Raw genomic sequence first — 27,500 nt, 5'->3', positions numbered from 1 at the left:
ATGGTCGGATATGGCATATGATGCTTCTTGGTCCTAGTATTCTGCAAGGAAATGGATAGGCAGATGCCCGCCTCACGTCAGCCAGACAGATGTCTCACTTTCACGAGAAGGATATTGATGACTAGCAATTCAGCCAGTTTAATCAGACCAGACTAGGATCTCCATGACCCACGTTATGTGTCTCTATATTGTCAAAAGCGATTGAACCAAGAACTTGGCTGTAAGCAGTAGTCGTGCATTCGGAGAACAATGCAACATCGGATGGAAGCTAGTCGCGGCCCCTCCCGTCGAACCATCCCTTTCGGGCGGCTGAGAGAGTTGTCTCACTGCCGCTTGATCTTTTCTTCCTATCGGAGTAGTCCCATCATCCGAACGATGTATGTTTACCTGAGAGCTTGGGAAAGAAGATCAGTCACCTTTCCTTGCCAAGTCAAGGTGAGTGAGAACCCTGTGGCTTCCGTCATCCTTTTGAACTCCAACGTACGTAGCAAAAAAACAAAAAACCCCTCCGAAAGCCAAAACCAAGACCAAATGTATTAGGCAACTCAAAAACTGTTCACTTCATGGCTTGGCGGCTTCAGCTGTGCCCCACGATACTTCTTACTTCCCGTTCCGGTAAATATATTCTACGAGGACTTGGCAGAGGCGGCAGGTCTGTCATCCTATAGCTAGGCAAGCGCGCCGCTTTCTCGAATAGAGTCCCATTTATGTGAAAGAAATAAGGGGAGTTCGAACTTAGTGACCGCCTGCTTGAACAGTCGTAAGTTATCGACGTCAAGTAGGATGCCCGTTGAAACGGACCTCGGGAGTCCAGCCAATCGGAATCCCGCCATCGAGAGATGAATTCTTTCACTGCTATTTTACTCACCCGGAGAGATCATGGTCACAAGAGCTACTTTTGCTTCGAATGTGAAGAGGGAAACATCATTTCGATCCTCATAGCACAGCTGGGACAGTATCTTCGAACTTTCTTCTTAACTTTGGCATCCTTCTTGATTAACAATATGAATGAGTCTGGGGAGCTACGGACTTTACGTGTCAGCGGAAGGGAGCCTCAGGTTCTGCATTCAGTCAATGACTTCGTATAATTAGCGTCATGTTCTGAACATTAACGTAATTGACAAACTTGTAGAATATATGGAAATATGCAATCATAAAGCACGAATAGAGATTCATGTATTCAAACAACTAGTTATAGCCAGTGACTAGAGTCCTGTTTACACCTCTAGTTGACATTTTCCAACGATATCATTAATAGCAGCATAATGAAACAAGAAGAGATTCCCTAGAAGTCACACATCTAAACATGTTTGTACCCCCTCATTCAGTCTAGGTCTGCTCCGAGATAGGGCGACACCAGCGGCATCCCGCTCTCAAGCAAGGCCTCAATGTACGCAGTAATAAGCGGGTCTAGACCCTGTCGAGAAGCACGGACGAGCCATTCTTGCATGTCAACCTCGTCAAACGCACCGCCGTAGACGGTCTCCATGTGTGTGCGGAATTGTGAGAAGGGAGTCTTGATGCCGCCTGAGTGGTGGCGGAAGTGGATAGACGACGATGCTGACGGTGATGATTCTGCCGCGGGAGCCTCTGCTGTTGATAGAGAGATATCCGAGAGAACCGCCAGCTCGACAGCAGCGACGGCGATCTGTCCGACGACGTCGTCGAGCGGCGCAAAGTCTAGGAACCCTTCTGCGCGCTGAAGACGAGGTACGCAGCGCATGACGAGGGAGTAGCGCAAGATGCCGTTCATTGCGTCCGAGTTGGGTGCTTGGGGGCTTACGAGGGTACAGGATCTGTGGATTGCGATTTTGAGACCGAGGGGGTTGGGTCCTGGTCCGCGTGCCCCAACTTCAGCGCCGTGATCACCCTCTCTGAGGTGATTGATCAGGTTCTCCAGGAATACTTCGCCTGCCCACTTACTCGCCGTGTACCCGTCCGAACCATCGACGGCTGGCGGGGGGAAATCTCGGAGAGAAGATGGGGCCCTGGGGGTTTCGGTTTTGCCTGCTAGGAGCAGGGTGCGCGGGCTTGAGAGGTAGAGGATTGGGATCGCTATTTTGCGACGTGAAGCTGATGCTAAGGATAGGGAGGCGAGAGAGTGTAGGGACTCGAGGTTCGGGCGGCGGAGAGTGGCGAAGCGGTTCAGGCAGTGACCATGGGCGGCTGCGTGGACGATGATGTGTACGGTTTGGGAGAGGTGTTCTCGTTCGGCCGAGGTTAGGCCTAGGGTTTTGGAGAGGAGTGTGCCTGCGTAATAGACCACCTCCGCGACAGAGGCGGAGGGAGAAGAGAGACTGGGTTGGTGGTGGTCGGAAGGGACGGCGATACAGTGAACTTTCCGGACGGATGGGTGGTTGAGGAGGGCTGTGAGGATGTGGCTTCCCGGGAAAGATGATGCTCCCGTGAGGAGGACTTCGATGCCGGCCTCCGTCTTGCCTTTCTCCACAGCGGCGGCGGAGGCGGCCGTCACCTCACTCGTCTCAATCTCCTCCCTAATCTCCTCCCTCAGCCATCCCGGAACAGCCGTCTCGATATTCCAGTCTATCCGAGCATTCTCCTCCGCCGCCACAGAATCCTCAAAGACGGCACGCGTCATGCCACGCAGCGTAGTGGCCTCGTACATCTGCTTCGTGCTGATTTCCACCCCCGTGGTCTCCTTGATTGCCTTTTGGAGCTTCATCAGCAGCAGAGAGTTTCCGCCGCAGAGGAAGAAGTCGGATGATGGGCCGATGCGCTTCTCGCCTAGGGATGGGAGGACGCGTTCCCAGAGGAGACGGAGCTCACCTTGACGAACGGTAAGTTTCTCTTCTTCATTTTGCTCAGATGCGTCTGAATTTATTGCGTTGGAATCGGATTCGAGAGGTTTAGGTCTCATTCTTTCACGCAGAGGGAGACGGGCGATGGCCCTGCGGTCTAATTTGCCGTTTGGTGTCAAGGGCAGCGCCTTGAGGGTGTAGATTGCTGCGGGGACAAAGGCCTGCGGCAACTTCATGCGGGAGAGAATCGAGGAACAGGAAGAGGTGACCTTGTCATCTTGCCAATTGGCGGGATCCTCGTCTTCGGCGAGCGTGGCATGAGCTATGAGGATGTCATCTTCACTAACACCACCAGCATCAGCACCATCCAGGCGACGCCGAGATACCACAACAGACACGAGAACACCCGCAGAAGCCCGGAGCACGGCGGCCTCGATCTCCTGCAGATCGACCCTCTGGCCGCGCAGCTTGATCTGCGTGTCGCCATCAAGTCGGCCTAGACAGAGGAGCGTCCCGTCGGAGAGGAGGCGGCCCTTATCGCCAGTGCGGTACACGGTGCCATTCCCCATCCCTGGGACGTTTGTCAGGAAACGCGAGTGCGTGAGGTCTGGCCTGTTGAGGTATCCCAGCGCCACGCCCGCTCCGCCGATGCAGATCTCGCCTGTTTGTCCTAGGGGTAGGGGCTGCGGGATGGTGCCGGTGGTGATGGGGTCGACGATGACGACTGTGTAATTTGGGAGGGCTTTGCCCACGGCGAAGAGTCTCCAGATGGCTGAGGGCGCGGAAGGTGATGCTACGCAGGAGGCTGACGACGAGTCGGTGCCGTTGTTGAGGGGGATAGATTGAAAGGTTGCTGCTGCTGTGATCTCTGTTGGTCCGTAGCAATTCGTCAGTCGGAGGCCCGGGATTCCGAGACGGCCGAGTTCAGTTATCAGTCGGGGTGGAATCTGTTCCCCGCCCGAGAAGGCCAACCGCCAGGCAGTCTTGCCGTCGTCATTGTCATGGGATAAGACGTCGGCGGCGGCGTGGATCCAGGCGAGGTACTCTGTCGGTGTGGCGATGGTCATGGATATGGCCTCACGCTTCAAGAGCGCCGCTACCGCGACGGGGTCGCGGCGAGAGTCGGCAGGCGCGATGACGAGGCGACCTCCGTTGGCGATGGCGGAAAAGGTTTGAATGAGGGCCATGTCGAAGCCCAGGGAACTCTGTTGGAGGACGCAGTCGGTGTCGGTCAGAGAGAAGGTTTGCGTTTTGAGGGCGATGTGGTTTGCGAAGTTGAGTTGGGTTAGGTGGACACCGTTGGGGGTTCCTGTTGAGCCGCTTGTGAAGAGGAGGAATGCTGGTGATATCTCGTTGGTGTCGTCAAGATCATCATGAGTGTTGGAGTCGTCTTGGATGTGGTCCACATCTACTTGGAGGACTCGCATTTCTTGTTGCTCTCCGACGACGTCGTCTAGCAAGGCATTTACACGCCTCTCCGTCTGGGTATGAAAGAGCACGAGTGCGGGCTCACACAGCCGGACCATGTCTGCGTGACGGGAGGCAGGCAGGCTAACGTCCAGGGGAACGTAGACGGCTCCAACTTTGAGAACAGCGAGCATGGCGACGATGCCATCAATCGACGGCTCGCACAGGACGGCGACATGGCGTGTGCGAACGCCAGCCTCCTTCAACCGAAGTGCCAAGTGGCTTGTCCGGTCTGCTAGTTGTGCATACGACACGCTCCCAACAGCGTCAGTGACGGCTATACGTTCGGGATATAAGCGGCACATATCCCACACGCGACGAGACAAATTCAGAGACGATCCTGTCTCGACCCAATCAAACCTCATCTCGGGTCCCCTGCCAACCTCAAGCGCGCGAAGCAGACGCGGATCTGAATCATCGTACAAACTCAACCGGTCCACAGCCACCTCGGGATCACGCGCAACAGCCTCCAGCAGCCTCAGATACACATCCATAAGAGACCGGCACGCCTCGGGCCCGTACAGCGTAGCAGAGCACCAGATCTGCGCAAGACACCCACCCCCGGGCATCTCAAAGAATCCCAGGCTCACGTCGTACGGGTTCTCGGCCTCCTTTGCGCCGTGCCAAGAGAGTTTCATGCGGGTGTCGTCGGCGCCGAGGGGTAGGCCCCAGATGTTGATGCCGCCGCCGCCGGCTGTGCGGTAGTTGATGGCGGCTTGGAAGAGCGGGTGGGCCTCTGTTGCGCGCGGAGCGGAGGCGAGGGATAGGATGCGGTCTAGTGGGAGCGTGCCGTGAGCGAAGACGGACATTGCTTTACGGGAGGCGGCGCGGGCTATAGAGGCGAAGTCAGGGCCGGAGGAAGTAGTTCCGGAAGAGGCTGTACCGGATGCTGCTACGGTGGCACGCAGGGGCAGCATGTTGACGAAGCAGCCGAGCGTGTTGACGAAGCGCTCGTCACGGCGGTTGGCGTCTACTACGCCGATGCAGATGTCTTCTGTGCCGGTGAGGCGTGCAAGCAGGACTTGGAGGAGGGCGAGGTGGACGTGGAAGGGGCTGATGCGTAAACGCTGGCTTAGTGATTTCACTGCCTCGAGCTGTGCTGGGTTGAGCTCCTGGTCCAGATTGTGAGCACTGATCGGCTGCTGCTGCTGTCTGACCAGAGATGACCTGTCGAGGCCCCGGGCCATGGGCAAAAGGGGAAGCGTATCGGGTAGTGAGGAGGCGAACTCGGCGCGCCAGAAGGCGAGGTCCTCGTCAAGTGCGCCTGTTTTTTCTTCACTGAGTTGGTGAAGCGAGTAGTCGACGTACGAGAGGCCGCGGTCGACGGGAGTGAGCGGTTGCATGCGGTATGCTCTGTCAACGTCTCTCCAGAAGAGGGCTACGCTCCAGCCGTCTAGGGTGATGTGGTGGTAACCCAGCACGAGGTATCCGTACTCCTCTGCTTCTCCGCCTTCTTCACCTTGGTCATCCTTGAGACTCAGAAGTGAGGCCTCCATAGTCTCTCCATGCTCAAGATCCCAAGCGCGCGTCTTGAAGCCTGCAAGCGTCTCCCGCAGCGCCGTCTCGATGCCGTCGCGGCCATCATACTCGGTATGCGTGAGCTTAAGAGTCGACTCGGACGGCGCCATGACGCCTTGCATCGGATGACCGTCTTCGAGGCGCGGGTAGTAACAGGTGCGGAGGCACTCGTGGTGGGCCGCGACGATCCGGAGGGCGTGACGGAGCCGGGCGGCATTGACGCGGCGACGGCCCCGCAGCCGGTAGTAGAATGCGTTGTTGCAAGCGGCCGGGTTGTCCGAGTGCTTGTGGACGAACCAAAAGCGGGACTGGGCGGCGGACATGGGGGCTTCTCTGGTGATGACAGGGTCAGGGCGGACGACGGGGTCCATCTTCTTCGGCTGGCCCTGGTGTTCTTCTTTCTCTCTTTCTTCGTCATCTGTGGTGGCTGTTTTGGGGCTGTCTGAGCCGGATCCAGAATGCTCGACGATGCTGCTGCTACTGCTGCTGTTCTCCGTCGAGACCAAGCTCGAGTTGACGGGAATAGGGGTAACGGTATCAGGGGCTAGAGCCGCTGTGGGGGTTTGCTTGGCAAGATCTTTCGGGGTCTGGATAACCTTCTCGGCCTCCTTGACCTTCTTCTTCTCACCAACCTTGGGAGAAATCTCCTTGCGATCAGCCAACATCTTCTTAGCCGCTTTCGCCGAAACCTCCAACACCGTCTCACCGCCCAAAATCTTGACAATCGGCACCTCGGTATCAAGCTCCTTGAGGAACCACGTACGAATCTCCACCGCCACCAGCGAGTCAATGCCCAAGTCAACGATAGGCCTCTCAAGGCCGTTGCTCTCGTGGACCGCGCCTTTGGGAAGCTGAAGCATCGTCTCGAGCTTGGCTCCGAACGCCGCCGCCACTGCCGCTATGGCATCATCCTCCGTCTCGGCGTGAGCCACTTGTTCCCGGACGCCAGCGCCGCCGCTGGAGCGGCCTTCGCCATGTTGGTTGTTTTGCTGCTGCTGAAAATCGGCTGATAGTGCGGTGTACGGCTTCAGGGCCATGAGCCGGGGATCTGATGTCCACACAGCCTTGTTAACCTGTCCGGCCTGCATGGGCGCGGTAGGCGGCGCAAGGCCCATGGTGATGTCGTGCTCGAGGTTGTCGCTAGTGCCGGAGGAGTCAACCCGACTTGCGCGCACAGCCATCGCAAACGCATCCTGCACATCCGTCTCGGATAATGGTGTAAGTCGAATACTCCGGAAGTGATCGGCCAGCTGCTTCTCCTTTGCAAAGCGCGTAATGTACCCCGTGTCCGCCACCCACCCGATGTGCACCACAGACGCAGCCAAACCCCTGGCACGGCGGCCCGCGACGACGGCGTCCATGAAGAGGTTGCCGGCGTGGTAATTTGCCTGGGCGACGTTGCCGATGGTGCTCGCCGCTGACGACGTGACGATGAAGAAGTCTAACTGCTCGGCACCCTCGTTGAAAACGGCATCGAGGTTCTCTGTCCCCATAACCTTGGCCGCCAGCGTCTCGTTGAGCTGTCGCGGGGACATGTCGAGGAAGACGGCGTCGTGGAGGACCATGGAGAGATTACAGACTCCTGCAATGGGCGGCATCGTCGCGCGGATGGTGGCGACTGCTGTCTCGACTTCCACGCGCTGCGTCACGTCCACAGCGAAGGTGTGAACTGCTGCTCCCACGCGGCGGGCCTCGACTTGGAGATCTGCGTTTGTCTGGGCGCGGCGGGATGTGATCACGATGTTGCGGGCACCGTGGCGGATCATCCAGCGGGTGAGAGAGAGGCCTAGACCGCCGGAGCCGCCCATGATGAGGTAGGTTCGGTCTGGGCGGAGGAGGCCGTTCGGGTGGATGTCGGTCTCAGGGGGTTGAATTGTCAGGGGGAGAGATTGTTGTTGGTGCCAGGAGCAGAGGTATTGTTCGCGGGAGAGAGTGCTTGCGTTCATACCGGCCAGGTCAGCGGCCATTATCATCGGAGTTGACTTGTCACAAATGTCGTTTGTTGAGCTGGCAGCAACATCTACAGACTTGAACAAGGCCTCGATGTCCTGGCTCTGACCCTCGTCCTTGGTCGCCAATTGCCGCGGTAAGAAACCCTGCAGAAGCTCGCTATCGAAAGCGAATATCTGGCAAGTTGGCGGCAATGACTCTTTCAAATGCTCCCGAGCATGGTTGGTAGCATCTTCCGACGTCTCCGAGCAGTCTACGAAGAAGTCGACAGAGTGTGCGGGCAGATACTTCTTGACCATGCGTCTCGACATATTTGCGTGAACACGAATCCAGCCTACAGGAATCTTCTCAACATCAGGGTTGGAGGTGACGCTGTAGATCTCAACACTGGCACTCTGGAGCTCTGTCTTGAGCCCTGCCTCGAGTTTCTCAACCATGTCACGTCGTGGCTCGAAGAGTATTACCCCGACGGTTGCACCGGTGTTGACTGCTCTGGCGGTCACGCGGTGGATAAGGGCACGAAGTAGCAGAGCGTCAGCCGTGGCTCTGATAGATGCTGGCGTGTAGCACGAGCTGCCGACCCGGATTACATTCTCGGGCTGTAGTACCAGCCTTGACACATTGACGGAGCTGAGCGCCATCGCCCACTCATCATTAACGCGCCCGTGGAAGATGTAGACAGAAGATCCGCCCTTGTGAGATGGAACATGAAGAGCATACTCGACGTCCATCTGTACAGCTCCCTGGCTGTGCTCGACAAACTGTCGCAACTCCATCTTCCCATTCCGATGGGCAACAGCCTGGACCGCAATGTCAGCTGCGTCAACAGTTTTGACAACAGGCCGATTGCGTGCTGCAAAGCGCTCGTTGAGCGCCGTGGCAGGCATCACGCGCGGAATGCGAACATCGCCGTCAATCAGAACCTCGCACTCGGGCTCTATAGACCACAGCGGAAGTGGAGTCTGCCCCTGAATTTCCCGGATGTCAGCCATGTGTCTCAGCCGCAACAGTGCCTCGACGCAGCGCCGGGCGTCTACCGCGGGACTGGCGCCGTCCTCGAGCCCGAGAACTTGCACACTGAGATGGGGAATCTCCTTAGGCACCACGCGTGTGATGCCTCGGATCATACTTGCGCGGGGAGGAGCAGACGTGCCTGCGGCCGTCACCCAGAGCAAGCTTGCGGCGGAGAGGAAAAGATGTTGGAGGCGGCGTAGACGCGGTTCCGACATAGGGAGGGTTGCGAATAGGGGCTCATCGGCGTCATGCAGGCACAAGACGTCAGCTCGATTGAGGCTGACGTCGTCGAGATCAATATCGTCGATGCTGGGAATCACACGCAGGCGAGAACGCCACCCCTTCGGCAGAAAACGAGTAATCTCGTCGACGACTCGGGTAGTGGCGAGTCGCTTTCCCCCGATAAGCAGCAGCGGCGAAGACGGCGGCGTAGGCAGATCTGCTGGCGCAACAAACTCGAGGGGGCTGCGGAGACGAAGTACATTCTCATCAACTGCCTGGCTGACGATACATGACGTGACATGCCGGCTCTCGTCGGGACTATCATGTAGCACCGTATCGGCGCCTGAGAACCCGGCGCGGCAGAGTAGGCGGTGCCACTCGAGCGTCGGCACGGTGGGGCCGTACCGGCGGGACGGCTCCGTGCTCTGCCACCAACCGGGTAACCCGCCAAAGAGGAAGCCGACCATACTCTGCGTACCCGTGGTCTCGAGTAGGACGAGGTAGCCACCCGGACGGAGCAAGCTGCGTGCGCGGGCGAGTGTGTCTGCAAGGCTTCGCGTGGCGTGGAGAACATTGGCCGCAATGACGACGTCGTAGCTGTGCGGCGCGAACCCCTGCGCGGCGACATCCTGCTCGATATCGAGCGTGCGGTACGCAACTCTACCAAAGGCGGCGAACTTCTCTGCGGCAGCGGCGAAGAATGCGGGCGAGACGTCGGTGAAGGTGTACGAGTCGTAGAGGTCATCAACGGCGTGTAAGACGCTCCAGGTTGTCCCGCCCGTCCCGGCGCCGATCTCGAGCATGTTACAGCGCGGGAACTTGAAGGCGATTTGCTTCATGAGCTGGCCGACGGCGCGGTTGGTTGCCACAGAGGTGTTGTTGCGCATGTAGAACTGGTTGAGGAGGTCGTCTTGCTGCATTACTTGGAGTAGGAGATGGGACTCGCCTTGCACGACGCGGGCGAGGGCGCCACCTACAGCATGCATGAGACGGAACTCGACTGTGTTGCCGTGTTCGCGGTCCAGTCTAGCGATTTCCTCAGGTCCGTCTTTTAGCCATGCGGTCTGAACGAGCGGGTGCTTGCCCTGGCGGACTAGGTCGAGATGGTGGGCAAAAGCCTCGAGCATGCGTCGATGGTGCCATTGCGGGCTTTCTATCTCATTTTCTTCCTCCATTTTGTCGGAAGAGGGAGGCGGCGGCGAGTTGACTTCAGCTACAACTTGCCGGATATGCCATAGAGTGAGCCGCTCTGTTGCCTCGTTGACCCGCAGCGTCCTTTCATCTTGGACGGGGTCGCGTGGTGGCAGCGTTAGTCCCATGACAGAGACATCAAGACCGTGAGACGTCCGGCAAAAGATGTGTCGGTCCTGCGAGGCGTCCAGCCCTCCAGCTGCCCGCGTGCGCAGGCCCTCGACCTGCGCAAAGGCCCGCGTCAAAGTCTCCCCGTCGACGTACAGGCTGACATCGCCGTCGAGTGTGGCACCCGTGGAATCCGTTACCCAGGCGTCCATGTGGCACGTAGTCGAAGATGCCGTTGCGCCAGTGGTCGTGACAGACACGTTGGGGTCGATGAGCACGCGATCGATGTGCGACGGCAGCATCGCTCTTTTGAGCATCAGGCTCGCGGGGTGTGCGTGTGCGACGAACAGGGCTTGGAAAGCCACATCCAGAATAACTGGATGTAGCACGTAGGAGCCGCTGCTTGGGCCCAGGGACGCAGCATCGGCGTCGGCGTCGACGTTAGAATCGGCCGGCCACACAGCCGTGGCGGCCGCATAGCCGAGAGCGCGCTCACAGCTCTTCATAGCCGCAAATGCATCATGATAATCAAGGCCGATCTGGCCAAACATTTCTTGGATGGCTTCACCGTCTACATGAACGGCGTTGTCCGGAATCGGCTCCCGGCATGGTAGCGCCGCATCCGATGGCAAGGTGGGGCCGTTACCGGACTCAGCGGGGCCGAGATGGATGACTAAGTTACCACTACAAGTGTGCATCATGGCGCCCGTCACCTCGTTCGGACACACGTAGTATGCAAACTTGGCTCGCACAACCTGGGCGGCCTTGTTCTTCGGGTTGTAGTCATCAGTCGCCGCTGGTAGCACCTGCACAGTAAATATCGTCTCGACTCCGTCCGTGTTATCAGGCACAACCACTGGCCGCAGAATGTCAACGTCCTCCACGGCCAGCGAAGCCACAGGCCGAGAACCGGCGACGTATTGCGCCGCCTGGGCTGCGATGGAGACGTACGCGGCGCCGGGTAACAGGACCTCGCGTAACACCTCATGCCCTTTCAACCAAGGGATCTCACGCAGGCGCAGAATGTTGCGCCATCGCAGCTCAAAATCGTTGTCATCGGGCATCCGCCGGCCTAGGAGCTCGTGTGCCGTGTCGGCGAGCGTACGGTACCGCGATGAGATGCGCGACTCGCGCCAGTATACCCGGTCGTGATCCCACGTGTAGCCAGGCAGATCCGCAAGTAACGACTTGGGCGTCGTGATGGACGCATTACTCTCGCCCCAGATGCTGCGGAAACCATCAAAGTCGACATGCGCCGGTCCCAGCTGGGACCAGACTGACCCAATAGCCTCTTGCACGACAGCCACGTCGCTCATCTTGCGCTTGAGGAGACTGGCATACGGCGGCGCGGCACCATACGCCGCCTTGAGCGTCTGCTCGACAGGGCCCTTGAGCGCCGGATGAGGCCCCAGTTCGATGGCCAGGTCAAACGGTCCGCCGTGCCACACGGCCGACTCGAGCGCTTGCGAGAACTTGACCATCTGTACCATGTTGGCAACCCAATACGGACCTTTGAGTGCAGCAAGAAGCTCCGCCTCGCCCCCCCGTCGAACAAAGCGAGCGTCGCCTCGGACGCTGGAGCTCCACACGCACGCCCCTCGCCCTCTCCCTTTACCTGGCTTGACGGAAATGTCGCAAGCTAGGAGGGCTTGCAGGTAGGCGTCGGCGCACGCAGCCATGTGATGTGAGTGATACGCCGTGTCGACCAGCAGCGGACGAGCAAAGATGTTGTCCCGCTCCAGCTGCTCCTTGGCCTCGGCCACGGCGTCCCGGTCTCCGGAGAGCGTGCAGCTTTGCGGTGCGTTGCTGGCAGCTACGACCAGTCGGCCGACGAACGCCGGTTGACGGCATAGCTCCGAGGCCGCTGAGAGCGAAAGACCCACAGCCAACATGCCGCCGCCGACCTTTGTGCCGGCGCGGGCTAGGTGGGCGTAGAAGCCGCGGTAGTAGGCGATTTGCATGGCGGCTTTACGCGAGATGAGACCAGCGGCGTAAGTGGCTGCGATTTCGCCAGAGGAGTGACCTACAACGGCGTCGAGACGGATTCCTGACGCCGTTAGGATGTCGACTTGGGCGATTTGCAACGCTGTGCAGAGTGGCTGCGCTAGCTCGGCCTCGCCTAGGCGTGACTTGTCCGCATCCTTGGAAAGCTCCTCAATGAGAGACCAAGTTGGCGCGTGTCCGTGGCCCTGGGGCAATCCCTGTTGTAGGACGACGTCGCATGCCTCAAGGCTGTGTCGGAAGACCGTAGATGCTGCCATGAGCCCGCGGCCCATGGTGGCCCACTGCGCGCCTTGGCCTGTGAAGACGCCGAGAATGCCGGGGGCTTCGGCCGGGTTAATGAGGCGCGGGACGGAGCCGATGTCGCCGCTCTTGGCCCTGCCTGCGTGGCTCGTCACGAACCGAGCCATGGCATCCAGGACGTCTTGCCTAGTCGCGCCTGTGAAGAATGTCCGCACGCGGTGTACTGACCGATGTGTCTGCAGTATGCGACTCAAGTCTCTGAGGTCTAGCGAGTCGACATGTGTCTCGGCGTAGTCCAGGTACGTCTGTACATTGCGTAACAACGCCGGCCCAGACTGCGCGGAGAATAGGAGAGGCCCAAGAGCCCCATCAGACAGCTGTTGTTCCTGTTCTTGCTCCTCTGACACATCTGGCAAAGCTTCAATGATGGCGTGGGCATTGGTGCCTCCAAACCCAAAGCTGTTTACCGACGCACGCATCGGAGTGCCCGCGGGCCTTTCCGGCCACGCCATGGCCTTGGTGGCGATCTCGAGCGCGCCGGGACCGTAGTAAGGGGCGATCTTGGGGTTGAGCTGGTTGAAGAGCATGTTGGGCGGTACAGTCTGGTGCTTGAGCATGAGCAGCACCTTGATCACGCCCGCCAGGCCGGCACAGCCCTCCGTGTGTCCAATGATGGTCTTGATACTTCCCACAATCAACGTCTCTGGCTTGGGTTTCTCGGACTGCTCCGGTTGGTGGTCCTGACCATCTTGATCCTGACCTCGGAAAAAGACATCATACACGGCGCGGGCTTCAACCGGATCACCAGCCTGCGTGCCCGTGCCGTGACACTCAAAGTACTGCGGCCGATCTGCCTCACGGAGCGGATCAAGCCCCGCCCGACGATACGTCCGCCGGATCAAATCTGTCTGGGCTGGCGCAAACGGCATCGTGATTCCGGGACTCTGGCCGTCCGAGTTGACTCCCGTCGCACGAACGACACCCTGGACGGGATCGCCATCAACCAGCGCTTTCGCAAGCGGCTTCAGCAACAGCGCGGCGACGCCCTCGCCGCGGCCGTAGCCGTTGGCTTCCACATCCCACATGCGGCACTGCGAGTCCGGTGAGAGCATCTGCAGCTTCGACTCAGCGATATACGGGCCGGGATCCATGATGAGATTCGTGCCGCCCACGATGGCGGCGTCGCAGTCGCCTGCGCGCAACCCCTGAACGGCCTGGTGTAGTGCAACGAGCGAGCTCGAGCACGCCGTATCAATTGTCACGGAAGGGCCCTTGAGGTCCAGCACGTACGAGACGCGGTTGGCGATGATGCTGGGCGCGTGGGCGCCTGTCGCGTTGTACTTGGGCATGGTCTCCGGGTCGCGCGCCTGGATGACGCCGTAGTCATTGCTCATCGACCCAACGTGGACCGAAGTCTGGGATCCGCGGAGGCGGTCGAGCGTGACGCCCGCGCTCTCGCACGCTTCGTAGGATACCTCGAGCAGCAGCCGCTGCTGCGGGTCCATGCCGGAGGCTACCACAGGGCTGATGCCGAAGAAGCCCGCGTCAAAGACGCGGGTGTCTTCCTCCTAGAAGGTAGGACAGGCCCCGGACGTCTGTAGATCCGTGTGTCTGTCCGTCGGCGTTGTGAAATCGTTCTAGGTTCAGACGCTTTGGGTCGAACTGTTTTCGTACGTCGCGGGGCTCGCGGAGGAGCTCCCATAGCTTTGAAGGCGAGCTGCAGCCGCCGGGGAAGCGGCAGGCTGAGCCGATGATGGCGATTGGCTCTTCTGGTAATGAGGCCATTATGGTTGACCAGTGTATATGGTCTTCGTTCTGCTGTGCGGTTAACATCTTTGGCCACACATACTAGGTTCATGGAATAGGTGAGTGGACATACGATTTTGACTTTGAGATTGACTGTATTTCTAGGAGAGACGGCTCTCGTAGTGTAGTTGGTACTATGAAACGAGAGGTCAAAGGTGAGGGCAATCAGGATTGCATTAGCGTAGAACACTCTGTCTGCGCGCCAATAATGGTAGATGGTAGGTGGTTGCTGCCGTAGCGAAGGTGTCTTGATGACCGCTCTGGATGGCCATTGATAATGACGCTTTATGCAGACAAGAAGCACCTGATGAACACCTACTTGACTAGACTCGCTAGTCGCGGCGAGAGGGACCATTCGATCCGTCCCGCAGTAGGAAGTCCGTCTCCGGCCCAGGGGCCTTCAACAAACCCAAAGGCTACCTCGTACCCATGCCGTTCTCGACTTGCCGTGCGGGTTGGGTCCGAACTTTGAAGCCAAATTATCACTATACCGAAGTATCCGTAGACCGCTTCTCCCGATGCTGACATTATTGCCATACGTCGTGGAACTTCTGCTCGTTTCCGAGACTTACAGCCGGGGCTCCATGGATGTCTGTGTGTCTCAAACTCAATGGTAAATGTCACCGTGTCGAACCAGACCGCTCATTGATTTGCTATCTTTTTGGCTTGGTTACAGGGCTTTGCCTTCTTCATATCAGATTTCAACACGGGTGTGGCAGAAACTCAAAAGCGCGATGCTTGGCTGAGGGTCAACATGGTACATTCTTTCACTGTCAAGGGCACTTACACGAGTAGCAGAAGATGATTGGGTCTAACAATACAACGAGCGCATACTGAGTTACAATCTGATACTACCGTGGGGACACCGACGTGGGTACAGAACAATACACGATGGGTGATCTGTATATGCCTCATTATCTAAAACTCTATCAGCTTGTACATCTTTGTCCCCGCCGAGCGAAGCCTTGACGTTGGGAGTATCCTGCGCCCCGACTCATCCCGGATACCGAACGAATTCAATTGGGATACTCGAGGACAACCCAACCATGGTCGTCAAGCAGGAATCTCTAGGGTTGCAGAAGTTATGCCGGATCTCGCCACAAGCACATATTCTCGTCGGTTGGCTCCTGGCCGGGTGGGTATATTTTACCAGCCATTACGTGTAGTTCAGAGCATCTTCTTCTTCTAACTTACATCCAAGAGTCTTTTGGATGGCCTCCTAGCGTACCTGTTCCTTCGATATTCACTGCACCCTCTGTCACTTGAACGAACATGAACGCAACGCCATCGGCCCTGGAGACAGCAGCAAAGGCAGCATGGAGTGCCGTACCAATTCGGATACAAGAGAAACTATCTCAAGCCGCAATTAGCAGCCCAGTTGTGTTGGGCCTCTCGACCATCCTCACCCTGTTCTTTACCTGGCTCATTAGCATCTCCATCTACCGCATCTGGTTCCATCCCCTCAGCAAGCACCCGGGACCACTCCTCTGCAAGCTCACCAGCACCGTGTGGGCATACCACTTCACCAAAGGATCCATCCTCCAATGGGAAGCCAAACAGCACAAAAAGTACGGTCAGACGGTGCGTCTGGGACCGAACCGCCTGAGCTTCATCGACCCCCGCGCCTGGAAGGACATTTACGGCCACAAGTTTGGCAACGCCAAGCCAAACGTCAAGAACCTCGACCGCGCCGTCAAGAACCTGCCGAGCGGCCGCCTGCCCATGGCCCTCGAGCCCACCACAGCTGGGCACGCGGCGCAGCGCAAGCAGTTTAATCCCGCCTTTGGCGAGCGGGCTTGGAAGGAGCAGGAGCCCCTCGTGCAAAAGTACGTTGAGCAGCTCATGAGCAGGGTGAGCTCGGACATTGCCGCCAGCGCCGACGGCGAGACAGTGGTGGACATTGCTACGCTATACAACTTCATGACGTTTGATGTTATGGGTGATTTGACCTTTGGCGAGGGTCTCGGCCAGCTCGAGACTGGAATCGAGTCCTCGTGGGTTCCAGCCGTTTTCGTCATGTACAAGCTATTGAGTCCGTCCTGAACCCCTCCTATGTTGCAGGCCAAGACTAATAGTTTCTGGTTTCATTGTAGACAAGAGATCAGTCATCAAGGCCTATCCCCTCGGTGGATTCTTGTTCGATCTCTTCGCGCCCAAGGGTATGCTGCAGGACTCTGCCAAGCACATGCAGCATTGCAGCAACCTCGTCGCCAAGCGCTTGGAGAAGGGCAACGACGGGAGGCCGGACATCTTCGGCCATGTCCTCAAGCAGCCGGGGGAGGCCATGTCCCGCACGCTGATGAACGCCAATGCCAACATGTTAATGGTGGCGGGGACGGAGACAACAGCCACTACCCTGACGACCGTGACGCACCTGCTTATCCGCAACCCGGACAAGATGGAGAAGCTCCTTCGTGAGATCCGTGATGTTCCGGACAGGTTGAGCTTGAACAGCCAGGTAGTCCAGAGGATGCCTTACTTGAACGCTGTCATTGAGGAAGCTCTGAGATGTGAGTACCTTTCTGACACGATCTATCCTTTCCCTTAGTAACAGGCAAACACTGACTACTACACTCCAGTCTACCCAAGTGGCCAGGTTGGCCTAGGAACGCAGCGAGAAATTGCGGCCGGAGGAAATCAGGTTTGCGATGATTTTCTTGCCGAAGAGGTATGTGCTTCGAGCTCCATCCTCTCCAGACCGCCAAATTTCGTGCTGGCAACGTAAGTACCGAGCATTGTAACTGACCTCAATATGTCCACAGACTGAAGTCGCCGTCGCCGCCTGGACCATGTCTAACTCGTCTCTCCACTGGAAAGACCCTGCCAAGTTCGTTCCGGAGCGGTGGCTCCTCGACGAAGTTGACTACGCCCCCTACCACAAGTACGACAACCGCGTCGCCTGGCTGGCTTTCGGCACGGGGCCGCGGACGTGCATCGGCAAGAACATTGCCCTGCATGAGATTCGAGGCGTTCTTGCCAGGTTCCTATACGACTTTGACCTGGCCCTGACGCCGGAGACGGAGGACTGGCTCCATGTCAAGACGCACTCCATTTGGTCGAAGCCCAAGCTGCTGGCCCGCGTTACCCCGGCCAAGATGAGTGATCTTTAGACTTTGAGGGAAGCTCGGCTCGGATTCGAAAGGAGAGTGTTGACCGAGTCAAGAGTTGCGGGGAGTTTTCAGGTGCACAACGACGAGGGTAGTCAGTTGTCCCGACTTATGATGTGGAGTTGCGAGTTGCTGAAGAAGGTGGAAAGTCTCTAAAGTCCATTCAGAAAACAGGCAAAGAATGACCTGTCAGGTTTTCACACTAGGCGAGTTGCGTATGTAGTTTATTGACTCTATATTATGCCCGCATACGGAGTAGAAATCCACTAGGACGACAAGGATTCAGCGAAACTTATCTGCCCAAGTAGTTGTTTGTTCTCTCGCTTCACATTCTTCGACAACTGAAAAATGTGACCATTGTGCTTCTAAGGTTACTGAACGCCTTCCGGATTTAACACCCTTGAAATTACGTGCCTCATGTCACGTTGTCAACTTTCGTGGTGATACACCTACTACGGATTACTTAGAACCGAAAACTCAAAAACAGCATGTCTTACTACGAGGCATGCCTATTGGATGATGGAATTCAACTTTCTGGGCAAACTTCAGTATCACCAACTTATCTGACAATATGCCGACGGGACTTGATTCCTCATGCATTGTCACCATCGAATTTCAAATCAGGCACACAGGCGGTAGTTCTTCCGGCTCTATCGGCATTTCAGCGGGGCCCGCGGGGCTGCTCTCGGCCCCACTTTCGGTAACCACGACTTGACCTCCACTTACACCTACAGCCTCAACCTGGGGGGCTTTACGGATACATGTAGAATTACTCGCTCAGCTCAACTAATCGTATCTTAGACCGCAATCTCGGCAACAGCATACACAAGCTTTTTGCCCTTGATCAAACCCCTCCGCACCTCCTGCATACCCTCGCCGACGCCCGCCAACCCCCCGTTACGCACCTCCAACGGCTGCGGCACAACGAGACCCTCATCCAGCAGCCGCTGCGCAAGAACATACCAAGACTCAGCGCAGACTCGGTCGTCGACGCGGGCGTCCAGGTCGAACGGCGGGGCCCAGGCAACATCGTGCCCGAACTGCGTATAGCAGCACACCCAATCCGGCTCAACGCTGCGGCGCGTGTGGCCACGTAGGGGGAAGGGGTCCAGGGCCACGTAGCGACCACCGGCGGGACCCAGAGCCTTGTAGCACGTCGACATGGAGTCCGAGTCCGAGATGCAGTCGAGGGCTAGCGTGAGAGCGCCCTGCGTGTAGTTCAGGACGTCGGCGCCGCAGCTGGGCGAGCGATAGTCAAAGGTCGCCGCGGCGCCGAGCTCCAGGGATCTTGCTGCTGAAGATTCCGAGCACGTTGTGATGGGGGTGAGGCCCAGCAGCTTGAGAACCTGGATCGCCATAGCCCCTGTTGCCGTGCCGCCTCCGTAGACCAGTACGTAGGATGCCAGGCTTGCGGCAGTTGATGCTGCTGCTGCTGCTCCCGAGTCCTTCTTCAAGCTTAGCTGCAGAGAGCCTTCTGTATTGTCTGGCATCGCCATCTTCATGTACTGGAACAGAGAAAGTCCGACAGTAGCCAAGGCGGCAGGTAGGGAGGCAGCAGTGGCGAGGTCCATGCTGGCTGGGATTCTCCAAGCCAGGCGCGCGGGAACGACGGCATACTCGGCAAACGCACCGTTATCCCGCCGGAGCGGGTTGTTGCCAAAGATGCCGGCCATGATGCGGTCGCCCACACGCCAAGTCTCCGCGTCGACGTCGCTGCCTAGAGCTACCACGACGCCAGAGAAATCAGTGCCGCCGGTTGCGCCAGGTGTGGGAGATAGGTCGGCAGACTTGCAGTCTACCTGGTTGATCGAGACACACGCCACGCGGATGAGTAGCTCGGATCGGTCTGGCGAAGGTACCGAGGCATCTTCAGACACGTAGACATGTCCAGGCCCAGATACTTTGAGTGCCTTGTGGGTGGTGGGCAGAGATTCCGGGGCAGTCATGGTGCAATGAGTAGTGTACTAGAGGTCTGGATGATACTGTAGAACTCAACGGCTTCAAATGACTAGATGTGAGGTGAGCGGGGATATTTATGGTCCGAAATTGGCTGCTATGCTCGGCGCCTTGGGCTCACCGACATGATTACTCCTTCAGTCATCACAAGACTGAGAGTAGATCTCAGCTCCACCAGAGAGTAAGGTCAAGTAGACTCTGTTGGAAAGGAAATACTGAATTAGAGGCTCGAAGGGCTGCAGATGATTTCCATGTAGCTCGCTTCGCTTTGTTGTCTGAGTAAAGAATGACAACAAGGTGGGAAACATAAGCGCACATTTTTCCAACCACAAAGACGCAATACGTAATTCGACTTTATTCTTTGGATGAGACACGAGGTTCAAGTCGCGAATATATTATGAGCCAAAAGTAATATTTGATTTACTACGGGGCATGAGGTCTGGTGTTCGAATAGAAAGCTGTTTAAGTTGTGTTCAACCAGTCAAATTTTGGGTACAGAGCCGCCAGCGCTTCTGGCATTTGATTGTCCACCATCACATTGCTTTCTTCGTCGTTGTCGCCCTTATAGATAATAACCAAGTTATGGTAAAAGGTCATTGACACAATATGCTTATCAAAGTACGTCGGCTGGTACCCAGGAATTTCAAACTCCTTGTGATTCAACCCGTCGAGGAGACTCTTGAAGAACCCCATGGACGACGTCGTCGCATTCATGTCATTGCTCGAACCACCAGTGACCTTCCAGTATGACGTCTCCAGGTCCTCCACGGCATAGATACCACCGCTCCGCAATAGCGGGAACAGAATCTTGAACGAGGCAATGACGTGGTCGCAGCGATGGCTCCCGTCGTCGACAATGATGTCGAACCCGCCGCACTCATCGTGCATTCTTTTCAGGAGAGCCGGGTCGTCCTGGCTCCCACGATAGATGCGGATGCGGTCCTCTTGCAGCGCCGTCTTGTCGTAGTAGTCGAGGCTCACAATCTGCGCTTTGGGGAAGTACTCCTTCCACATGCGTAGCGATTCGCCTCCGGCTTTGGGGTCTTCGAACCCGCCCACGCCAATTTCTAGAACGTTGATCCCGCGGTGTCGGAAGGGGCCAAAGTGGAAGTCGTAGTGCGGTGCATACAGGTGTCCGCCGACTTCCATGGTGGTGCCCTGCCGAGTGATGGACACCTTGCCTTCTCTATGTTTGTCCGTGCCGTGCTTGACGGCGAGTTCAGTGAGAGGCGGGTCCATGGTAGGAGATTTAGAACCAGAGTATGAGTTTGCCATTAAGATGTGCAGCTCTAGGTTAGGAAAGAATTCGCCAAAGTGTCAAAAAGTGTGGTAACCGTAACAACGTAGAGAAATTGGACGTGGGTGAAGTGTAATAAGACAAGCGAATTGCAGACATTCTCGAAAGCTAGAACCAACATAAATGTTATAGAGGATGTCATCTACATTCAGAACCTTGCAGCTAGAACCACCAAGATGCAAAGTCCACTTACTACTACGTTAGAGATCAGAAGTAGGGTATCCAGAATTGACAACGAACAAGACGTCTCATGCAGGTCGACTCTGCTTGTCCCACAAAGCAAAGCTTACACGGAGATTTCCCACCACCGGGGAGAGGGCTTCTTCGCGGTACCGTTCAATCCGCAAGAGCGGTCAGTCCGGCACCGAAGTCTCCGTCGGGAGTTGTTGACTTCCCTACCCTTCAGGACCCTGGTTCCCTTGGAACTAACTACTGCTTACATACCGAGAGTGAAGAAGCCTAGAATGCCCTTCGCTACGGGGTGAAGCATTCCAAAAGTCTCCTGAAACTTAGACGAGCTGAGCCCCCCTCTGCGATGCCAGGTGCAGAATGCATCGCAGAAGGACCAAGAATCAATAAGAGAGCCTTGTGAGTGGCCGGCATCGAGGCCCGGAGCAAGCAGTTAAGTCCGCAGATGCCTGTTTCTGTATTCGAGAGATTATCATTGGATGAACGGCTTAGGGGTCCTCTTTAGAGTTTCGGACCCGTCAACGTCAAAGGTCAGTTAGATGAAGAAAGGCAACAGTCCCTTGCTCCCGTCGGACCGTGCCTCCCAAGCCGTTTGTAGTCGCCAAGTTGCATCTCGTTCGGCATCATCCGCTTATGTGGCCATGTTACATTCCGGTTTGTCCCCGGCCACATTCATGGCGATGCTGTCAAATTCGCCGACCAACTACTTCACCTTGTGTGGGGTGGCAATTTAACTTCAGCTGATGTTGATCACAATTGACAAAGGTTTTTAAGGTTTAGGACTCAGATAAGATCACTTCCCTTCATCAGATCTCGAGCAGAAATAATGAGGAAGACTTCGGCGAGGTACGGAGGACTTCGTATATGCAACATAGATGAAAGTCCCCAGTATTCGTAAGCGCTGGATAAGGTATTCCTTGAGTCATGTTACAGAAATTGGCAGTTGTACTTTACACAAACATCTCACATGTATACTGCGCATACTTCAAAGACGAGTGTTAATACTGCAAGGATGATACTCCACTGACTGGTCCCTTCAACACGTTTACGGGAACAATCACTCGAGAGCATGCGATTGCTAAGCTTTGCACTTGCATCGGCGGCAGCTCACGCGTGATGGGTCTGAACCGGCCAAGAGAAAGTCTGACCTCTGGCATTCCAGAGTAAGAGCTGGAACGGTTCTATCTAAGCGGTGAAGAATATGACGCCGGGCTATTGTCGCATCAAAGATGGCAACGGACGGAAAATTGGAAGCCCGATTCTCATTATGGCTTCCTCGGAGAAGCACCTCAAGCTCCCAGCTCAAGGCCTCAAAACGAGGTTTCGATTCCTAATAGTGACGGAGTGATTACGTCTGCATCTTCTGTCATATCTGTTCCAGCACTGATCCTGTATCCTTCTCATCGCGACTTTGTAATAGCATGCAAAGATGCTATACTTCATAGCGTGTCTATTACTGGCTGCGGCGTATGTTGTGTCTATTGCCGCCTACAGATTATTCTTCAGCCCTCTTGCTCGTTTCCCTGGGCCCACGTTGGCCGCCCTCACATTCGGCTACGAGTTCTATTACGACTTTTTCAAAGATGGAGGTGGTCGATACTGGGCTGAGATCAACCGCATGCACGATGTATCAGGTAAGTGGTGAAGAACTTCCTGTGATCCAGAGAGACTTGTTCAACTCGAAGATGCTAATCTGTCTCTTAATATAGGCCCCATAGTGCGTATAAACCCATGGGAAGTACACATCCGGGATCCAGAGTTCACCGAAGCCTTCAAAATCTCGAGAAAGACGTCCAGGCCGTGGTGGTATTACCGATCCAATGGCCCGCCGAATAGTGTCCTGCAAGCTGGGTAAGTGTAGCACTGCCTTGTGGACGTCCTCTCGCCCTATCACTTTGGAGTTTTCTTTCCTGACCCTTTGTCATTCGGTGTCTCTACTCAGCCCTCATGAGCTACATCGAATGCGCCGCGAGGCTATCCTGCCTGTGTTCGCCACCCCTCTGGTCATGTCTCGCGAACACTTATACGAGGCACTGGTGCAAAGATTACTCTCGAGATTCCGCGCCACCAAGGGCACTGGTGCCGTGTTGACCTGTAAATAAAAATCCCCTCCGTTCCCATATGGCGGCTTTACTGACCGGGTGCGATCTATCCATGATCTCTAGTGGGCCATGCTTTCCGATGCCTCGCCATCGATGTGACGTGCACCACGAACCTCGGCTACGACTTCGGGTTCGTCGACGTCGAGGACTTTGAGAATGACATGTTCAAGATTGCAAGGACCCTGGGTCGTATGAACATGATCAGCCGTCACATCGGGCACTGGTTCTTTGCTGTGATGCGAGCTCCCGCGCGCTGGGCTAAACGCGCGGAGCCCGTCAGCCCTGGTATGATTCGGGTTCTGCGGTTCCGGAACGTAAGTGTTGTATTCATCCGCCAACTTAGATGTAAAGCCTTCAAGTGACTGACATGAAGTGTGTGGCGTCCCTGTCCAGATCATCGATCAGGCCGTCACAGATCAGTATCGTGCTGCAACGACTAATGACACGACTATACGCGAAAAGACTGGTGGTAGGGGCGACGGCGACGGCTTTAAATCCACCGTCCAGCATATTCTCGAGTCAAACCTCCCAGCCCATGAAAAGGAGTTGACGCGTGTGGTAAATGAGGTCTGGCTCTGCATCAACGCGGGCATCGACACAGAAGGCCAAGCCATCGCCTTTGCAACCTTCATGCTCCTCAGTCACCCTAAAGAGCTCGCACAACTCCGGGAGGAGCTGGCAGAATGTGGAAAGAGGCTCGGCAGACTCCCCACGTACCAAGAGCTCAAAGAGCTAGACTATCTGCACGCAGTCGTCCAGGAGTCATTCCGTCTAAACCACCCCATTGCCGGCCGCTTACCCAGAACCGACCCGGAAAATGAAATCCAATACGGGGACGTGGTGATCCCCCGTGGCGTCACCGTCTCCGTGTCCACGTACGACATCTATCTCGACGCCAACATCTTCCCAGACCCGCACAGATTCGACCCCGGGCGTTGGCTTGACCCGGGCGAGCGGAAACGGCTTCGGAAATACGTTAACAACTACGGTCGCGGGACCCGCAGTTGCGTGGGGATGGACGTGGCCAACATGGGCATCTACTTGACTCTGGGACGCATCTTTGCTCCGTCGGCTGGTTTCGAGCTGGCGTTGCATGATACGTTGTATGAGCGCGATGTCGCCTTCGATGCCGACTTTTTCGGGGCGTTTCCCAAGAGCGGTTCGAACCACATTAAGGCAACCGTAGTCTAGGGAAACATGATCCAAAGACTTGTGAGATATTCAAGTATCTTTGGGGACAACACGTGTGCTTGATAGAACCGAAGATGAAGAGGACAGAAAGCTGGCTCCAGTTCAAAAGACTTCCGAGCGGTAAAAGGCTCAACCCACAACGTTGTTTTCCCGTTCAACATCTTTGACAGTCACTAGCATGTAGGATGGTAGAGTCTCCAAAGAAAAGGGATCGAGTTGTGTCCCTGTAGATACTTGTTCGCCATATGGTCTTACTTACATCCCTAACCACACATCTTGAAAAACACGTCCGGCAGACAAATCCAACTGAGAGCCTCCAACCGACCCCGAGCCATTCTCTCCAGCCAGACCGTAATCGTACACTTCCTCATCATCCTCTTCCTCTTACTCCTCCTCTTCCTCATCATTATCCACAAAATCTTCATCATCATCATCATCATCATCATCACCCTCTTCATCTTCATCCTCATCCTCACTCCACCACATATCATCCGGATGAACATACCCAGAATATAACGGCTGGCTCTCCACCCTCTTCGCCCGATCCTCCTCCCTCACCCTCCCCTCGACAAACCTCCACGTATCCATGACAACAACATACTCAACCGTCTCTCCCTCCCCGTGATGAGCCCACGTCTGCCCGCCGAGCTTACTAGCCCCCGTCCAAGTCCACTCCACCAACTCCGTCCCCTCGGCACTCAAATACCCTTCTTCTTCTTCTTCCTCCTCCTCCTCGTCCTCCTCCTTCTCATCTTCTCCATCTTTCCTCTCCACTTCCCTCCTATCGTCTCTACCAACACCACCCCCAACAACCAACTTCCACCCCTTATTCCTCCCCACAATCCCCATCATCTCCTCCCTCTTCCCCACAAGCGTCTCATACTCGACCCTCAACTCCCTCAACCCCCTCGGTCCCCGGAACCCCCGCAACCAATCCTCCTTCATCCTCAAAGGCTCGTCGCTCTCCCAGTACCACCAATCCGAATACCGCACCGTGATCGTCAACACCTCGGGCCGGAATTTCGGCTGCGCAAAGAGCGTCGCCAGGTTCCGCCCGTCCTCGAGCCAGTACATTTGCGTAAAGAAGCGCACCTTTGTCAGGTCGCGCGCCTGTTGCTCCGTCAGAGAGGAGAAGAATTTCTCGCAGGCGTAGTTGGTTGTTCTTCCTGCTGGGCCGCGGTCTAAAAACACAAAAGATCAGTTTCCGTCAGCCATGACTAGACAAACTCCACCCGTGATCAACAATCCTAAAAGAGCTTCGTGTAGAAGTCCCACACACAGGGGAAAGGGGTAAATGGTAAAAGAACACCCAAACCAAGAAAAACAAAAACATACCAAACCAAAAAGCCCACTCCAGCTCCCTCAAAAACACCTTTTGCCCCTCCACATACGCCAACTTACACGCCCTCAGCAGACTACTACTACTCTTTCTAGGCCCCGTGAACCCAGGCCGATACCAGTACGAGTCCTTTGGGTACGCCGACCCTTCCTCCTCCTCCGAGAACTGCACCAGCGCCAGCGCAAAGATCTCGTTGCGGATCTCGCCCGGTAAGGTCCCGAAGAGCGGGCATTGGAGTTGGTTGTCGTACGTCGAGACGTCAATCGTCGTGGCTGAGTCCATGGTTTTTGATTTTTTTCTCTTTCTAGTGACACCTCGTAGAAACAAAACTTTTCTATGAACAAGATGATAAATTGGAGGTGACGCATTAAAAAGAACGAGTGGTGGTGTACAGACGACCACGCCACTTATAAACCTCGCGTCTCTCCAACGGAACCGTGTTGGGCGTCGCACAGAGCGGGGCCGGCTGCCTGCTGTTGCATGTGTCCTCATATGCCTAAGGTGACCTGCCACCTTAACTATCATACAGCAGCGTTTAAATCCTTGACCAACCAAGTCGTTAGAAATTTTGTGATCATGTTTCTCCCGACTCTGGAGACTTGCTAAACAGATGCTTGGCAAGATCTCTCACAATGTTGTGGCCGAGACATGATTGACATGAACTGAGATGGTAAGAAAACAACACTAAAATATGGTCATTCTGCAGGATGACACCTCGATACCAAAAGTGATTCGTTCAATTATCTTGTATTTCATAAAAGCGCGGCCGTAAGAATGGTATTACATACAAGCATAAACATCTCCAACCAACTCCAGCCTGTCCGTCCTGATATCCTTCATACAATCTGGAAAGCATCGCACGACAAAATCCGTACCGCTCTAGTGAGCAGCCACAGACTCGGTCTGCCTGGTTCCATTGCTCACAATGCTATCGGTATCCTTCTCTGAAACTTCCTGGTGCCCAGGAACCGAGCCGGCTACAATCTTAGCGTCCTCGTCGTGTACCGCGTTCTGGGTACCCCTAGTGTTAGACACGGAATCGGATTGTGCAGCGCTGAAATCGTCCTGCTCTGGGCGCCAGTCGCGCAGGTCATCCTCGGCGTCGTTGAGAATCTGTCGCGCCTGTTGAGCGTGGTGATACGTGGGACGCATGTCGCCAGGTACGACAGGGGTGTCATCGAGGAGGTGAAGAAGCCGTCGGCCGTGCTTGGCAAGGATGATTTGCTTCTCGGCCCGCTCAATAGTAGCCGCAAACTCGGCTTCGTACGCTTCCTTGAGCTTCTGGCGAGTCTGTGCTTCTTGTTAGCGAACGATTGGCACTAGGCTGGAGAGGTTGGTTTCCGTACGATATTCGTCAGCTGGGCTTCGGCAACCAAGTTCTCTGCCTCGGCGCGGACAAGCTCCTGCTCAAGGACCACGAGTCTCGCACTCTGGGGCTCCTTCATCTTGAGCTTGGCAATCTCGTCGGCAATCTTATCCTTGCCATCGCGGCTCGGCTGCACGCTCTTCTCCGTGTTGCGAATGTGCTTCAAAACACCCCGGGCGTCGTCCAGAGAGTGAGCATACTGCTCCTCCTGCTCGCCAAGCTCGCTCAGGATGACGCCAACCTTGTCCGAAACGTCCGAGACGGCGGCGTCGTTGGTCTGCTCGCCCCACTCGGACAGCTGGGTGGCGATGGAGGTGCGCTCGCGGCCGGCGGTCTCGTGGGCGCTGATGAGGTTGTTCTCGCTCTTGATGATCTTGTAGAGCTTGCGCGAGAGCTCGGGCTGGACGTTTCCGCGGAGGGAGTTGAAGGAGAAGCCAGCGCGCTTGGAGGCGCCGTTGTTCTGGGAGCCGTTGCGGCGGTGGTTGGATCTGATGGAGAGTGATCGGTTCCTGTGAGCGTGTCAGTCGACGAGTTCGAGCCCGGTGGGTATGGCTGTGTATAGACGTAGAAGGAGGCGTGATGGAGATCACCGAGGCGGAGATGCTTAAGGGTTTCGTGCTTATGGCAATGCCATGGCACTCCTCGCTGTTTTGGAGAGAGAACCAGCGTCGCAT

The 27,500-nt window shown here is 56.1% G+C and overlaps 7 protein-coding genes across 7 annotated transcripts; 2 read left to right on the top strand and 5 right to left on the bottom strand.

Moving 5' to 3' along the window:
* Nucleotides 1-1,324: 1,324 nt before the first annotated feature.
* N0V96_002192 (uncharacterized protein) lies at nucleotides 1,325-14,258 on the bottom strand (the record flags this gene model as incomplete). Its single annotated transcript, XM_065756462.1, has 2 exons — nucleotides 1,325-14,041; nucleotides 14,067-14,258. 2 exons carry the CDS (start codon nucleotides 14,256-14,258, stop codon nucleotides 1,325-1,327), a joined length of 12,909 nt encoding a protein of 4,302 aa, XP_065614831.1.
* Nucleotides 14,259-15,551: 1,293 nt separating this feature from the next.
* N0V96_002191 (uncharacterized protein) lies at nucleotides 15,552-17,389 on the top strand (the record flags this gene model as incomplete). Its single annotated transcript, XM_053187772.1, has 4 exons — nucleotides 15,552-16,311; nucleotides 16,373-16,789; nucleotides 16,859-16,947; nucleotides 17,042-17,389. The coding sequence occupies 4 exons, from the start codon at nucleotides 15,552-15,554 to the stop codon at nucleotides 17,387-17,389; spliced, it is 1,614 nt and encodes a 537-aa protein (XP_053055276.1).
* Nucleotides 17,390-18,183: 794 nt separating this feature from the next.
* On the bottom strand, nucleotides 18,184-19,332 carry N0V96_002190 (uncharacterized protein; the record flags this gene model as incomplete). Its single annotated transcript, XM_053187773.1, has 1 exon — nucleotides 18,184-19,332. One exon carries the CDS (start codon nucleotides 19,330-19,332, stop codon nucleotides 18,184-18,186), a length of 1,149 nt encoding a protein of 382 aa, XP_053055277.1.
* Nucleotides 19,333-19,804: 472 nt separating this feature from the next.
* On the bottom strand, nucleotides 19,805-20,581 carry N0V96_002189 (uncharacterized protein; the record flags this gene model as incomplete). The annotated part of the gene is made up of 1 exon (XM_053187774.2): nucleotides 19,805-20,581. One exon carries the CDS (start codon nucleotides 20,579-20,581, stop codon nucleotides 19,805-19,807), a length of 777 nt encoding a protein of 258 aa, XP_053055278.1.
* A 1,676-nt stretch (nucleotides 20,582-22,257) lies between these two features.
* N0V96_002188 (uncharacterized protein) lies at nucleotides 22,258-24,121 on the top strand (the record flags this gene model as incomplete). Its single annotated transcript, XM_053187775.1, has 5 exons — nucleotides 22,258-22,462; nucleotides 22,586-22,679; nucleotides 22,873-22,922; nucleotides 22,994-23,244; nucleotides 23,324-24,121. 5 exons carry the CDS (start codon nucleotides 22,258-22,260, stop codon nucleotides 24,119-24,121), a joined length of 1,398 nt encoding a protein of 465 aa, XP_053055279.1.
* A 384-nt stretch (nucleotides 24,122-24,505) lies between these two features.
* Nucleotides 24,506-25,454, bottom strand: N0V96_002187 (uncharacterized protein; the record flags this gene model as incomplete). The annotated part of the gene is made up of 2 exons (XM_065756461.1): nucleotides 24,506-25,283; nucleotides 25,447-25,454. 2 exons carry the CDS (start codon nucleotides 25,452-25,454, stop codon nucleotides 24,506-24,508), a joined length of 786 nt encoding a protein of 261 aa, XP_065614830.1.
* Nucleotides 25,455-26,339: 885 nt separating this feature from the next.
* Nucleotides 26,340-27,500, bottom strand: N0V96_002186 (uncharacterized protein; the record flags this gene model as incomplete). Its single annotated transcript, XM_065756460.1, has 3 exons — nucleotides 26,340-26,750; nucleotides 26,807-27,335; nucleotides 27,490-27,500. The coding sequence occupies 3 exons, from the start codon at nucleotides 27,498-27,500 to the stop codon at nucleotides 26,340-26,342; spliced, it is 951 nt and encodes a 316-aa protein (XP_065614829.1).

The sequence above is a fragment of the Colletotrichum fioriniae genome, assembly GCF_027942845.1.
Source record: "Colletotrichum fioriniae strain IMI 355084 chromosome Unknown scaffold_2, whole genome shotgun sequence".
Taxonomy (NCBI): Eukaryota; Fungi; Ascomycota; class Sordariomycetes; order Glomerellales; family Glomerellaceae; genus Colletotrichum; species Colletotrichum fioriniae.
Note: the sequence above shows the minus strand (reverse complement) of the source record. Positions and strands in the feature narration are given on the sequence as shown.